Here is a 15,294-nt window from a genome sequence, read left to right as displayed (position 1 = left end):
TTGAAATTCGGGTATAAGTTATAACTTATAACGTATCATTAAAAAATGCTCAAGTTTTGAATAAGTGCTTATTAGTACCGGAAAACTCATATCATCAATGTACAAAGTTTGTTTACATTAGGTCAATAACTAAACAAAGTTAGCATTGAACTTGCGTGATTGATGTCTAAAAATTCCATAAATATTCCTTCGTCGTGCGTACACAAGCACTTAGGAAGTGTTTTGCAAAGTTTTACTGACATAAATAGCAAGTCAACAACTATGAATACATCCGCTTTTGTCTCTAACTTTGCACTTCTCATAATTTGTGTTAAACGCTTTAAATTGTAAGGTGGTGGTTCATGATAAACCACACGCAGGTATATTGAGTTTTGTCTCATTTAATTTATACTGAACGAGAAACTGAATATACCTGCTGTAATAATAAGTAATACATGTTCAGCAAATAAACTTGTTATTTCCAGTTAATAATTATCCAACTTTATTTAAATGCTACCTTTACTAATAGTAGTAACCTGATAAAATTTCAATGAATTGGAGAATTAAATTGATTTCTCCTAATTAAATTATTGAAGCCCTCGAATAATTCATCAAAGTTGATTCTGGAAATATCAATTTTTAGAGATCAAGCCAGTAGTATATTTTTCTAACATATACTATTTTTACAATTACAGGTGTCCCAGAAACACCTAAAACTGATCCTGGAATCTCAAACAACGGGCGCGACGCTGGTGTAATCGCCGGCATTGTTGTAGCTGTAATCTCTGGAGTCATTATATTAGCAGCATTGGTAAGTTTCATCGTCACATTTCTTAACCTGTACCTACACGACTGTAGAAAAAACCCATAAACAGAAATACTGTTGCATTATCGACGTACATTTCTCACGCTCTGAATAATGATTGTCTTAATCAGACGAAAAGAAAGTAAACTCTATTCGGCTGATAATAAAACGCTAAATGTACACAAGTAGTTTACGACCATGATGTAGACATGCCTTGAATTGTGGCAATCGTTTTTACCACTCTGCAAGGCTGTCTCGAAACTTGTTATTGTTTAAGAAAATACGAAACAAACACATAACCGGTTTACAAACCCAAGAATTGCGGAACCATGGTTTGTCGCCAACATTTAATCTCATCTATTTTTAACCCCCGACGCAAAAAGAGGGGTGTTCTAAGTTTGACCCCTATGTGTGTCTGTGTGTCTGTATGTCTGTGTGTGTGTGTGTGTGTCTGTCCGTCTGGGGCGCCGTAGCTCTTTAACGGGTGGACCGTTTTGAATGCCGTTTTTTTTTTCATTGAAACCAGGTTTTCTAGCGATGGTTCTTAGACATGTTTTATCAAAATCGCTTCAGCCGTTTTTGAGATATTGAACTTTGAAGTGACAAAGTCGGGGATTTTTTAACTTTTTGTTGGTTAGGTTATTAGAGGTCATGGCTCATTAACTGATTCATCGACAATATTCGAGCTAAATCAGCAATCTATTTTTAGAGATATGTGCAGCTTAAAGATAAATTACTTTACAATATGACTCAATTACATAAATCATACATTTTCAAAATAAAGTCAAGGCAGTGACATAATACCTATTGCTGAAAACGCGTGGAATACTCGTCCTCATCACTTTGACAATGCATTGACTGTTAGCATTACTGTCCGTGAAATCACTATTGTCCTCGTGATCATGTTGCATATTTGAATGGCACTTCTTAATTAGGTGTTGGGTGACACTGCCAGTGTTGTTAAGAAATGAGGTCAGCTTGTTATGAGATTTTGATTGGTTTTCAGAAGCCCTATTATTCTTAGACGTCTAGACATCCAGTTTTCTTAGTAACTATATAAGATAACAGAGATGACTACTTTACAGTTAAATACCTAATTAAGTAAAACATAAGGAGTTCAAAAAGGTCTAAAACATTAACAAAGGAAATAATCAATCTACTCGTAAAAATGTAGACAAAACCTATCAAGCACCTGGTAAGCGATTTGATTTAATCTACAGGAAAATTACTTGATCTCAACAAGGCTCTTGCGTTATTATAGAGATAACAATATAATTGATGGATTTTTATGATTGTGTTAATGAATCGCGCATTCCTATGAAATTTGCACCTACTCGTATATATCGGAAACTTTAAAGTGTCGGCCTCTATGTTCATTAGAGAGAATTTATACACGATTACGAGTACACAATTCAATTGACGAAATAGGAATGTCAATTAATTAATTGCAAGTTGTTTCTGATTACATCACAACCAAGATCACAATGCTCCATGAGATCCAATTAGTTCAGGATGATAGTTGCGTTTAACGTTTGGCTAGGATACTTACATCGGGTGCGCATTTTTTCACATAACTTTTTAAGTTCTATTATCGGAAGTCCGAAAAATTTTCTCACACCATTTTTCATCATAGTGATCACTCTTCATATTTTTTTAACACTATCGATCAAAACTCATAATCATCGGAATTCATAATATAACTATTGTACACCTTGTTCATACTAATATTGGTTTTCATATATTTTATTATACTAACGATCAAAACTCCTAATCATTCTAATTCATAACGCCAATTTATATATTTGTTTTCATATATTTCTTGAATTAATTCATAATTTCAATAATCATACATCTGCTTTATACATATATTTATTGTCATATATCTTTTAATCCTTAGTGTAAATGAAATTGGATAGGACCTACTATCCGATAGGTAACAATAAAAAAAAGGCAAGAGTAACGGATGCTCGCAAGAGACGGGTCGTACTCTCTTTTCGGCGAAATATGTTTCGCCAAATTGTGAAATAACATTTATAAAGGAAAGTCCTACTTCAAAACTTGTGCGAGCGAGCGAAGCGAGCGAGTAAGACGGTTCGGAGTAGAAGCGACTTGGATAGTTTAGGTTCAGAAGGCTAAGGCGTGTTAGGTTTTTTTATAGCAGCAAATATAACTGTCACTAGGAAAGTAGTGTATGCCATTCAATATGTTGCTAAATTAAGGTATGCCAATTGCCAATCAGTACATTTGACGAACAGATAAATGACATCTTAAAAAAATCCTAGGTAATAATTTGCATACTAAGAATTAGGTAGTTACCGTTATGAAAAACAATATTATGAGTTCAAATGTTTCTTATTAATGCCATTATTAATAAGAAAATTATGATATTTGTCCGTTAGGCAGGAAAAAATTATGAAAAACAACATTATGAGTTGAAATATGTTCTTAGTAATGACATTATGAGTAAAAAAATATGAAAACTCTGTTATGAATTCCGGAATTAGTAATAAAAATGTCTGAACAAAAAAGTATGAGAATAAAAATTATGAAGTGATTATTATGAACACAAATCGGTAGTAAAATAAAAAACAGGAATAAGAATTTTATGACAGTCAATATGGACCCACTTACATCAGTCATAGGATACTTACATCAAGATATAATTAACAGTTTAATGTCAATTAATTTTGTTTCCTGCAGATTGCCGTGGTTATGTACCGGCACTACGTGCATCGCAACGTCACTTCTATGAACTTTGACAACCCTGTCTACCGTAAGACAACAGAGGATCAATTCGCGCTCGAGAAGAATGGCTATGCACCCGGCAGCAAGCTGTATCCCAGCACGGTGGGCGAAGAGGTAAGAGCGCTGACCGCCATGGAGTGTACGCTTAACATACAAAACAGCCTCAGATAAGTCGCACAAACTCCGCACTGCCCTCCATAGGAGCCAATTAATAATAAGTGGGTGTTCTAGGTCACTGACCCTAATTTAGAACTAAATTTTCAAGATTTTAATGTAAACTAAAATATTGCAGAATTTTTATTTTTGAAACATCAATTCGATTCTAATTGTAACGATGAAATTATTATAATGGTATGACCCCAAACTTGACACGGCCAAAATAATAGTATTGTAAATAACAAGATAACGCCTAGTGTTTAGCTAGTCGTAAGGTCTGCCTAAGACATTTTAAACTCGATGTACTTATAGTTACGTTTATTAGGATTTGTTTTAAGGAATTTATATAAAAAAAATATTTTTCTTTTAGTGATTAAGAATTAACGGCCATTGATTGTGCCAACATTTTTACCGCAGTCAGTATTAAACCATAGTTGCCAAATTGTTGGTATTATATTGTAGGTAGATAATAATGCTGTAAATAGTCCCTTTGAGATTGCCAGTATGATTTTGATTCTGCCTATCGCTTCAACTATTACAAATAATGTTTTACTGCCGGATATTTATTTTTCATGCATTAACATGCGAGGGCCATTAAGTATCGGTAAGTTGTTTGTAGAAATAGAAACTAAATCGTAGTACCTGTAATGGTTATAGTGCCAACTGATTTGTTTGCGTATACGTACTCTTGAATTTAGCTTTTTAGACAGGCGTTAGTCAATTAGCGATACTGAACCCCATCTAATTTACATTTTTGTTTCAGGCCCAAGAACCACTCAACACGCCCGGTACAAATGAATTTGTATAGTGTACGAGCTGGCAGTAAATACGTTATATTATCGTTGTACGCGAAAAGAAAAAGACGGACATGTGATACTTAAAAATAGTGAACCAGTGAATGGGTTAAGCGGACAGTTTAGTAGAAAACTCTAAAATAGTTAGCGTTAGTGCAGTGGAACGTGTGAAGCCAATCGGAACAAAGTTCAGCTTGCTGTCATACCTCGCACCATCGTGGATCTCAAAATTATGATTTTGTCATTTCATACGTTATCAGGTCGACGGTCTAGGTAACCAAGCCGCTCTTCTATTAAACTGCGGTTATATGTATCACATAGCAGCTGAAGGGACAAGTCTGCTACTTTTTTATTAGACTGTGAATAGCGTAGAGATTAGAAAATATTGCTTTATCAAGCGGATGCCTGGTGCATAGTAATTATTTATATAAACTATACAATTTTTATATTCAACTTTTAGTTAAGTGTTTTAATACAATGCTTCTATGTAACAAACTCATCGATTGGTTGATATCTAAATCATATAAATGAAGCTCATTTTTATATAGTGAGATGTACTTATTTAGTGAATTTACTATAATGTTATTATTATTGAAAACATTGTATTATTTTAAGCACTTCTGAACTAAAGCGTAATGGTTGGAGGCTTCCTTATTTAATATAACAAAGTAACTTCACTTGATAAAAGTCTATTTTAGGTATTTTATTTATTGTATTTGACACTTTAGGAGAGCTTTGGTTTTACTATTTGCATCTGTATTGATGTATGTGCCAATCCTAGTAAATTTTACTAATAACGACAATATTTTTTTTATATTTGTCGACAAAATTTATTTCCTAGTAAATTAATTCATATAAGCCGCATGTTTGTTGCCTGGTATTTATTTATAAAATGAATTGTTATGCATTAGTACAGTTTAATATTTATATATTTTATGTAAAGGTTGTGTTTTACTGTTTAATATAACTACATAAGTATGTATTTTTATTAGTGATGTTTGCCTAAAAATTTGGAATGTGACTTTGTCAAGCAAAATCCTGCCAAATCCTATGAAGATGTAATTATATACCTACTTTATTGTAATGTAATTCGATTACATTAAATACTACTTAATGCACATTTTCATACAATACGCCTAGCTCAATAAGTGTGGTCACTCAAATTATTGTGTAAATATTGTCAGTAAAATATATGTAAAATGTGTTATTTTTTCTTTTTTATTGATAATTCCTATGTCCTTTTGAACTTCGTATCATAATATTTACGTCCACAGAAGGACAGAAGTAAACCCTACTCAATATAGTAAAGAAATAAAATAAAGTTTTTTTTTAACTTATATTATTAAATTACGATCTTTGGAATGTGATACGACTGAGAAGTTAATCTCATTACATCTCGTAATTTGTATCAGTTTTACAAAACCAAATCACTGTTGAATCACTACCATTTAAAAGCTATATCGATGAATCATTCAGATATAAGACTAATAAATACAATTGGCTTAAGTATCCATATCTTAAGATATGAAAGCACTCGATCAAGAATGACAAATTATTATTATGCATTATCGTTACGTGCTAAAGCTAAATCACTGCAAATACCTATAAAAGTTTAATTACATGCTATCTGCCGATAAGGCTCCACTAGCACCCCTTTCAGCTAATTAACCATTTTCCAGGCGTAGTGCATATAGCGACCACATAAATGTACACAAATATTAGACCTTGCTAAAATGTAAATATGGTACAAATTCAATTGAAGTCGTTAAAAATGTGATTCGTTATTAATTTAATCCGCCACAGGTAAACATTATAAAACTATTATTCATTTTGTGGCATATAGATTCGCGGGGCCTGGAAAAGGGTTAAGGAACTAATAAAGGCATGTAAAGACACGACAGTCAAAGTTTTAATTTGAAATTTAGAAAAGCCTTTTTTACACTTCGCTTTCTAGCTGATTGGGGTGTGAGCTCAATTGGGTAAGTAACACATCGCGGAACCCAACGCACTTCGGTATTGAACGAATATAACGCTTTATTATCTAATGGTCACATCGGTTGAAGCGCTCTGCATTAGCCTAGTTGTAGATCGTGTCGTCTTCATCAATAACTATCTACTCACTAGGTAAGTAAGATATAGCAAAAAATTGCACAAATGAAAAACACCATCTTCCTCTGTTAAAACAAATTCTAGAGGGGCCAACTTCTTATGTTATTAGAAAACATCGCGGTTGTGTAATCTTTTACTTGTGATGCAACTGCCTAATCTACTCATTAAGAAGCATTGCCATTAACTACAATTTTCTGTTCTACTTCGTTATTTACCCGAATCTTCTTTACTGATACTTTTGTTTCAACTCCGTCACTATTTGGTTCGTCTTTAGTCGCAGATACGTCGTCAACCACAACTTGAGAGCTTTTGTAAAGTTCATACTGTTTAGTGATATGATGTCGAAATACGGCGAACGTGTTTGCAGCAATATGTCGACGTGCGTGATAAAACATTTGGTCGAAATGATGAAGATTGTGGCTGAAAAGGAATGGTAAATGTATTAATTTATTGGAAAAAGAAATAATTAAAAATATTAAGTGATTAATGATAAGGGAGAAAATCATTGAATCCTAATCACAGGTTTATAAGCCAATTATCACGGCTGATAAATAAAGATAAATACGTCGCTGATGACTAGATTACTTAATTATCTTTTACTATAGATAAATTATTAATCTATAGTAATATACAGTGTCCCGTAAGTAGTACGACAAACTTAAATAGAAGATCTGGGCAGGTCATCTACCAAATATAAAAAAATACCTTAGTAAAAGTTTCGCCTTTTTGGAAAAAATTGAATTTTCTGATTTTTAAAAAATGTGTACCGGCACTGAGATTTCATGTTGGTTTTGTTACTCGTTTCATTCAGCAACTATGCAAGACTAGATAAATAAATAAATTCTCTAAAAAATAAACAATAAAATCTGATAACTTATAACACAATTATTGAAGATTATTTTACAATAAAAATAAATTAAGATTGGTTTTTTGGAATCTTTTGTATTTTTTATTTTTATTCCAAATTTTACTTTTACCAGCAGCTTTAGGTTTTTTTTAGCTTTGTCCAGCAGTGGTGTAGCGGTATAGTACGTGGCACGGAATGCCGAGGACCTGGGTTCGATTTCCAGTCCTGGTCTTATTTTTCTGGTTTTTCAGTGCATCTATATTTCAGTTTGTATTTTCAATAAAAATAAACGCAAAAAAAACCGAATATCACAACTTGAAATCTCACACATTCTTCAAAAAATCAGAAAAATCTAAATTTCTTGAAAACGGTGTGATTTTTACTAAGGTATTTTTTTATATATTTGTTAAATGACCTGCTCACCTACCTCCCACTTAAGTTTGTCGTTCTACTTACGAGACATTATTGCAAAATAATAATATCGCAGTGCGATTTCAGCGTAACAAGATGCGGCCTCTAGTGGATTTTTTCCAACTCACTAAGCAAGCAACTGATCCCATATACTTTAAGTTCGACTAATGTAGCTTATAACTACTAGATGGCGCTGATCAAGAAAAATGGACTGCCAACCAACAATAATTAATTATTTTTCCATTAGTGGTAAAGGCATGTATATAAGTAGTATATGGTAGATAGTATAAACTAAGGATTTTTTTTAGGACTTACATGCTGAGTAAAACAGATGCCAGCATCTCCCGTGTATTTCGAAGGTGTCGAATGTACGCCCGTGTATATTTTTTACACGCCAAGCACTCGCAGCCCATTAGTAATGGATTGAAATCTTCTTTATATCTGTAAATAATTGCTATCTTTGTGGCAACCCAAAAACATAATAAGGCTTTTTACCTGGCTTAAAGGTCTCTGAAACCAGGCCATAAAATCCCTAAAAAGGGTTTTTACAGGTATTGCTACTTGGCGTTAGTACCTATTGTATGATCCATTTGATACCTTCTTGCTTGAGATTGGCCCATCCTACTAATATTATGTGTGTGTGTGTGTGTAAGCAAGACGTAACTTTTGTGAATTCTCACGTTAATTGTATGTTATTCTTTCATGAAAACGGCTACTCGGATTTGAATGAAATTTGGTTTTTAAATATCCTGGTATTTCATATGAAACGTTAATGAAATCCACGATGTAATTTTTGGGGATTTGGTAAAAGGCTGGACTTTCAATTCAACTGTCGGATGCATTATGCCGCGGGTAAGATCTAGATAAGATGTAAACAAATCCTGACACAAATGTCAAACAAACCTCACTCACTATGCTAACGACAACCAGCTGTCACAAAAGCATTAAATTTGAATGTATGTAATGCACAGCTAAAATATTAGCTTATCACTATCACTTACCGACTATCATTGAGATCCAAGATGCACAATTCTTCATGGTTTTCTTCCACATTGAAATTCAATGTCAAAGCAAATCCTTCATTGGTCAGTTTCACAGGATAGGATCCATCAAAGACATCATAGCCGTTGCTGATTGCAGCCATCACTGCTGCAGGGTTCCAGAATCCTTCCAGGATACGGACCATATCTACAGGTAAAGCTTCCTGTAATATTGAAATATACTGTATACTGTATCGGTCATCACAAGCCAGACCTGGGCTATCAAATGCTAACAAATGAACTAATAAGTAATAAGTAAAGTACAGGTATTCCAAAGAACCGCAGAACGCAGCATGCTTGGCGTCAAACTAATGGATAAAATAAAGAGCGTCGACATCCGTAGACAGACCAAAATTACTAATGCATCCGAACTAATCTGCTGTCTTAAATGGAGATGGGCGGGGCACCTAGCGCAAACAAAAGATGGCCGCTGGAGCGAACAAATTCTGCATTGGTACCCGCGCGACGGGCGGAGGGCACGGGGTCGCCCGCGGCCCCGCTGGCGGGACGATATCGTGGCTGAGGCTGGCGTCGCCTGGACAAGACTGGCCGTAGATAGAAATATATGGCATCCGATGGAGGAGGCCTATGTCCACAAATAGACATCCCAAGAAATATCAGTTATACTATCATAACAAAACGAAATGAATGTTAATAAATAAATCAAATACATATTAATGCATGGAGCATTTCAGATTAATATAATATTTATAGAAATAAATGGCTCTATTATTACTATACTGCATACTATAATTTCAAAGATAAAGAATGACTAATGTAATGTTTTATACAAAAAACCGGCTAAGAGCGTGTCGGACACGCGCGAAATAGGGTTCCGTAGCCATTACGAAAAAATCAAGTAATATTTTTCTAAGGATTTCGTATTTTGTACGGAATATGCCAAGTTAAGCTACATTTTATACCTTCGGCTGCTATTTACTCTTAAACTACTAATAATTCTCAAGAAAACTTAAAAATCGTTTTTGCAACCCCCTAATGAGTTTAAAAGACCTATCCAACGATACCCCACCCCACACTACAAGGTTGGATGATAAAAAAATCACCCCCCTTTACGTCTATGCACCTACCTACTCTGTAATCGGAAAAAAAAAATTTAACTATACCATTCTGTCAACATGGGTTTACATATATATTCGTGCAAAATTATAGTAGTCCCTGAGCAATACCGCGGATGGACAGACAGACAGACATGGTGAAACTATAAGGGTTCCGTTTTTGCCATTTTGGCTACGAAAACGGGACATAGTCAACTTTATACAGGCTGTTCATGCCATGCCAGAAAGTAAGGGGACTGATGGCTTTCCTTGAGCATCTAATCGAATTTGCCTGACTGATTACACACAATTATAAAGCAAAGAGTATTGTACTGTGTACGATTTTTGTGTTTTCGTGTTTGATGTAGCATAGCCGATATTGCGTGTACCCAATTTAAAATAGGTTTCGGAATTCATCATCATCATCAGCCGCTAACAGTCCACTGCTGGAGCTAGGCCTCCCCCAATAAGCGCCATTGCGCCCTGTCCTCGGCTAGGCGCATCCAGCTGCTACCAGCAGCCTTTTGTAGATCGTCACTCCACTGTCACTTTGAAATATTATACAGACTAAACTAATGATACCTTTTCTATCTATCTATCTAATAAATTTAAACAAGCAATTCTTGTACATAATAATAATATATATATTTCGGGGATCTCGGAAACGGCTTCAACGATTTCGATGAAATTTGTATGTGGAGTTTTCAGGACAATCGACATCATCATTTTGACAAATCAATCTAGCTTGGTCTTGTCTCTGGGAAAACGTTTATATCGAGTGTTAGCCCGAGCAAAGCTCGGTCACCCAGGTACTATATTTTAACAACTATTAAGCTACAGAGAGGACCAAAGAAATAGACATACATACACCCGAAAAAATAGTCGGCAGTTGGGTAAGTAATGGAAAATAGTCTTTGATAAGGCAGCTATCAAAAAAATCGAAAGAAAACTTGAATAAAAAAACATCACTTACACCAACTCTCTTAAAAATAGATATCACATGGCAGCAGGACATTAGTGTAGTCTTCAGTTCCATCAATGATGCCTTGCAGTGCTACTCCAGACAAATTCTTTGTACTTCAGAATATGTTGTATGCTTTCATTGCATTTCTTGGTTAGACCAGCACCCACTATGACACCTTAAGTACAAAGGAGATACTTAATATGACAAGTAGTTTGATATTATATCCCATACCAGGCACTGTAGCTAATCTAGTGAGAGTACTAAAAGTATGTTTGGAGATCAAAAAGTTGACAATGCTTACTGTTACTTAATCATACAAAACATCGAACTAGAAAATTTCCCTTCCATCAAAAAAACAGCTCCCCGACCTTATATATCTAGTTTATGCAAGATATGATTCATGCAGTTCCTCCACCTCCACACTACAGTGAACACACACAAATCACACAAACCTATCTATCACCACCACCACACTACACTCACGCATTTCGAACTCAACCAGAGCTCATCTCAGAGCAACACAAACATACACCATACTACCAGATGTTAGATTATAAGAATTTTATTTATTTATTCCTCTTTAATGGCGGCCATAAGCTTGGGCAATGTCAATTTAAATTAAAGTAAATATATTCCTTCTTATGCATGTTGTACTGATTGTAGTTTTCAACTTGATAGCAAAAATTCCAGAAAACACACGGGACCACTTGCGCATTAAAAATGTCAACACGAGAGCAATATAGAATTTTGTGATCACTGTTCACTTGTTAAGGTTAATCGCCGCATAAAACACTATCAAAATTATACTTCAACTAGCCAAAGACAGAAATACCAAAATTAGATATCGTCTACATCCGCCATGTTCGAATGCTATCGTGAACTAGATATATACAAATATTCCTAGATATAATAATTATAAGAAACCAAAACAAAACGTTTTCATTTGTCACTGCAGCTCCCTAAGTACCCACCTACATTTCTTCCCAAACAAAACAAAACTACCCACAATATATTAATAAATTTTAATTGTTGTATAAAAATACCTTGAATCCTTATTTATTTACTGTTAAGGCTTGTTTTATTAACTGTTATTGCTGAAATAGACCCAAGCCCTAGTAAGGGGATGATACTAAATTTACCTGTTCATTAATAATAGACCATAGACCCCATACTGTTGTGCCTGCCTAATTATTTCCATGCATTCCAGAACATTGAGACGAAACCCTTTGCCGCAATAATGTATCACTTCATAAGAATCCGAGTCTAATGATTTGATTCTTACAGATTTTGGCAAAATTGATCTGTCTGGATGCTCATTCCTATATGCCGAAATATAAATAAATATCATGGGACAATTCACACCAATTGGCCTAGTCCCAAAGTAAGCTTAGCAAAGCTAGTGTTATGGGTACTAAGCAACAGATAAATATAATTATATAGATAGATACATACTTAAATACATATAAAACATCCAACCTGAGAACAAACATTCATATTTTTCATACAAATATCTGCCCCAACATGGGTATCAAACCCGGGAACTCAAGCTTTGTAGTCAGGTTCTCTAACCACTAGGCCATCTGGTTGTCAAAATATGCTCTTTAAATCTTGCATTAAAACTGCGTAACTGTGTAGCTCATTTCTTTAATATAAGCGTCATGATAATGATAGCGGTTAAATGCAAACTACCCATTCATGACATGGGTTTCTTTTACTTTTAATGGCCACACAACTTATTGCTCAAAGTCTTACTTACAAAAATAGGTGGTCATATTGTTACATACCAATTAAGGAGCAATCTTTCAATTGCTTGGACGATTTGTAATGGTTCACGCATACATCTAACATGTCACAAGATCTTATCACAGCTTTTGTAATCCTCTTCATGCCTTCCGAATATGAAGTGCGGCCATCTGCAATGGCTAAAATGATATCTGTTGAATAACTCCATTATATCCATGTACCTGAATTAGGCAGAAAAATAAAAGACCTATAATTTTTTTATAAAGGTAAAATAAATGTGGCTTACCTACTAAAAGTACTAAACATGTATAAACAGTAATCAAGAAAGACTATGTCGACTTGATTGTTTTAACCTATTGGGTGTTGAGCGATTCTGCTAAGACAATGTTGAATATCAATTTGAATGAATATCAATTTGAATGAACAGCAACTGTTCCTTTATAAAAAATAAGAACTAATTAAAAACAAAGCTACTCTAATAAACTAAGTTTCATTTTTATTTGCATTGATTAGAAATTATAAAATTGTATAGTTCAATTAGAGCTGGCTGTAGCCAAAGGTTAAAAAATATACTTTCTGGTAGCTTTGCTGCACCTGTGGTAATGGAACTGCCCAGTTACAAAGGCAGCCCATGGCTTTTTACTGATCCAGTTGTTTTAATTTGATAAAATGTAAAATGTTAAGCTGACCAACAGAAAATTTATTAAGTACTATAATATATTTTTGTTATATCTTGACAATGTTGTAATTGTATTATGCCATATACCTCTTTGCAGTATACCTTTTCAAAACATTGCATTCCATGTTGGATCACTCATTTATTTTAAAACCCAACACACCACACACATCACATTACCCACAGCCCCATTTCAAACTCAAAAAATTTATAGCTCAAAAAAGTAGTTTTAAATCAAGATTAACTTACTTTTCTGCAGAAATCATTTTCTTTCCATGCTTAGTCCACAAAGGTACATTCCCTAGCTCAAAATGGCCCGATGGTGTAGCATCATTTAAAACTATGTAATGAAGTGCATATTAAATGGTTTGGACACCAGTAAACTTTGCAATACCATGGCCTTGAGCCTTTACACCTGCTTCCATGTGACTAGTACTAGATAATGGGACCCACAAAAGTTGAGGGCTGCTAAAACACACGGGATAATACTTCTGCTGTCAAATGAACTACACTGCCACCCTGTAAAAGTTTCAAAAGGTTATGCTTTATAAAAAAAAAAAAAGACAAACATTTATTCGAGACATTTTACAAAACAAAGAAAAGAAAAAACGTGGTGGTGGTTTATCATAACTTTTTACAGAAAAGTTTCAGATAACTTTGATTACCAGGCTACAGGCTACAGTTAAATGATGGATAAGAAATTAAAGATTACTAGTAATATTTTGTGTACTTAATAACTTAATAAAAGTGAAATAATTTCATTGTACAGTACCTGAGTCAGCAGTGCGGCGGTAGGAGTTTCAAGTATAGTACTTGGCGATTTGGTAAAGCCAGTTAAAGTACCAATGCGCTCTCCACCACAGCCAGCTTGTTTAATCGCAAAACGCATTTTATTTTGTTTCAATTGGTATTACGCACGCTTCTAACCCAAACCAAAACACCTGCTACGGTGCGGTTTGTTTTTTGTCAAATGAATGTCAAATTCTTGACAGATGACAGTAGTGAGTTTTTTAAACCAGTGTTCCCAAAGGTTTTGTCCAAAGGGTTTTCCCCATGAGAAGAAGCAAAAGAACTTGTATCCATACATCCCAAAAGGTTTTAACATTTCATGCAAAATATGTTTCAAAGATGACGAAGTGTTTGGAAAAATCTACCTCGTGAAGTTTCTTGCGGATTCTTCTAAACAGAGTTTTTCCAACCGGTGGTTGATTTTTGAACATATCATAAGTGCTTGATAGCCTAAATTGAATAAAGATATTTTGTCTTTGACGCTGAGATGCCATACTAATTTTCCCGCGAATACGCAGCGAATGCGTTCACGCTCGCGACGGACGATGTCTTGTAACGCTCTCGCGGATTCGTTACACGCTCGCAGCGAACTCGCCCGCAAATCGCAAGTTGTATAAGGCCCTTCATGGTCTGTCGTCGCGCGAACATGCGATGACTGAAATAAATAGTTCAAGGAATACGGTAGTCGGCTGCATCCCGCATCACCATCTGTACCTACACACAGCAGCTGCAATCGTAGTTTCGTTATAATTTATTTATCGCATCAGCAGACAGACTAAAGAAGAAGAAGCGTTCGTTGGCCAGGTAATTGAAATAACTTCACGACCGCGAAAAAGTACTTAGTGTAATCGCCGTTTACCCACCCAGCGATATGTTATTTATCAATAAGTAAAGTTTTTTTTTAATCCATTATAATTGTTCCAACCGTTTATTGAACTTTGACAGCTCGAGTACTAATTAAAAATAGTGATCCTGATGCGTTACTGATTCGATTTCTTTTTACAATCGATTTTATTCATGAAGAATTTTAATCGATTTAACACATTCATAATTTATTTTTGCTCAACATTTATTTAAGTTTAATATGTTTATCACTTCCAACGGTAATTTAGTAATTTTTGAGAATGAGGGCCATACGTAGTATCTTTATTAGTCTGTGATGAGGGCTATCGCGTATGAAT

At 34.6% G+C, this 15,294-nt stretch overlaps 1 protein-coding gene and 1 pseudogene across 9 annotated transcripts in view; one reads left to right on the top strand and one right to left on the bottom strand.

Annotated features, from left to right (window-relative positions):
• LpR1 (Lipophorin receptor 1) overlaps positions 1 to 5,686 on the top strand; it is a 239,890-nt gene extending 234,204 nt beyond the window's left edge. For 8 of the 9 annotated variants that reach the window (XM_074101450.1, XM_074101447.1, XM_074101446.1 and 5 more), the window contains 3 exons: positions 675 to 790; positions 3,485 to 3,643; positions 4,449 to 5,686. In XM_074101450.1, coding sequence (XP_073957551.1) covers positions 675 to 790; positions 3,485 to 3,643; positions 4,449 to 4,493 — 320 coding nt within the window. In that variant the 3' untranslated portion in view covers positions 4,494 to 5,686. Of the gene's footprint in view, positions 1 to 674; positions 791 to 3,484; positions 4,290 to 4,448 lie in introns of all 9 variants that reach the window. The other variant, XR_012452430.1, reaches the window with a different exon arrangement.
• Positions 5,687 to 5,764: 78 nt separating this feature from the next.
• Positions 5,765 to 14,284, bottom strand: LOC141437893 (queuine tRNA-ribosyltransferase accessory subunit 2-like; annotated as a pseudogene).
• Between the last annotated feature and the right edge of the window lie 1,010 nt (positions 14,285 to 15,294).

Source organism: Choristoneura fumiferana, chromosome 18, assembly GCF_025370935.1.
Source record: "Choristoneura fumiferana chromosome 18, NRCan_CFum_1, whole genome shotgun sequence".
NCBI lineage: Eukaryota > Metazoa > Arthropoda > Insecta > Lepidoptera > Tortricidae > Choristoneura > Choristoneura fumiferana.
The sequence above is the reverse complement of the archived record's forward strand: the minus strand, read 5'-3'. Positions and strand labels throughout refer to the sequence as shown.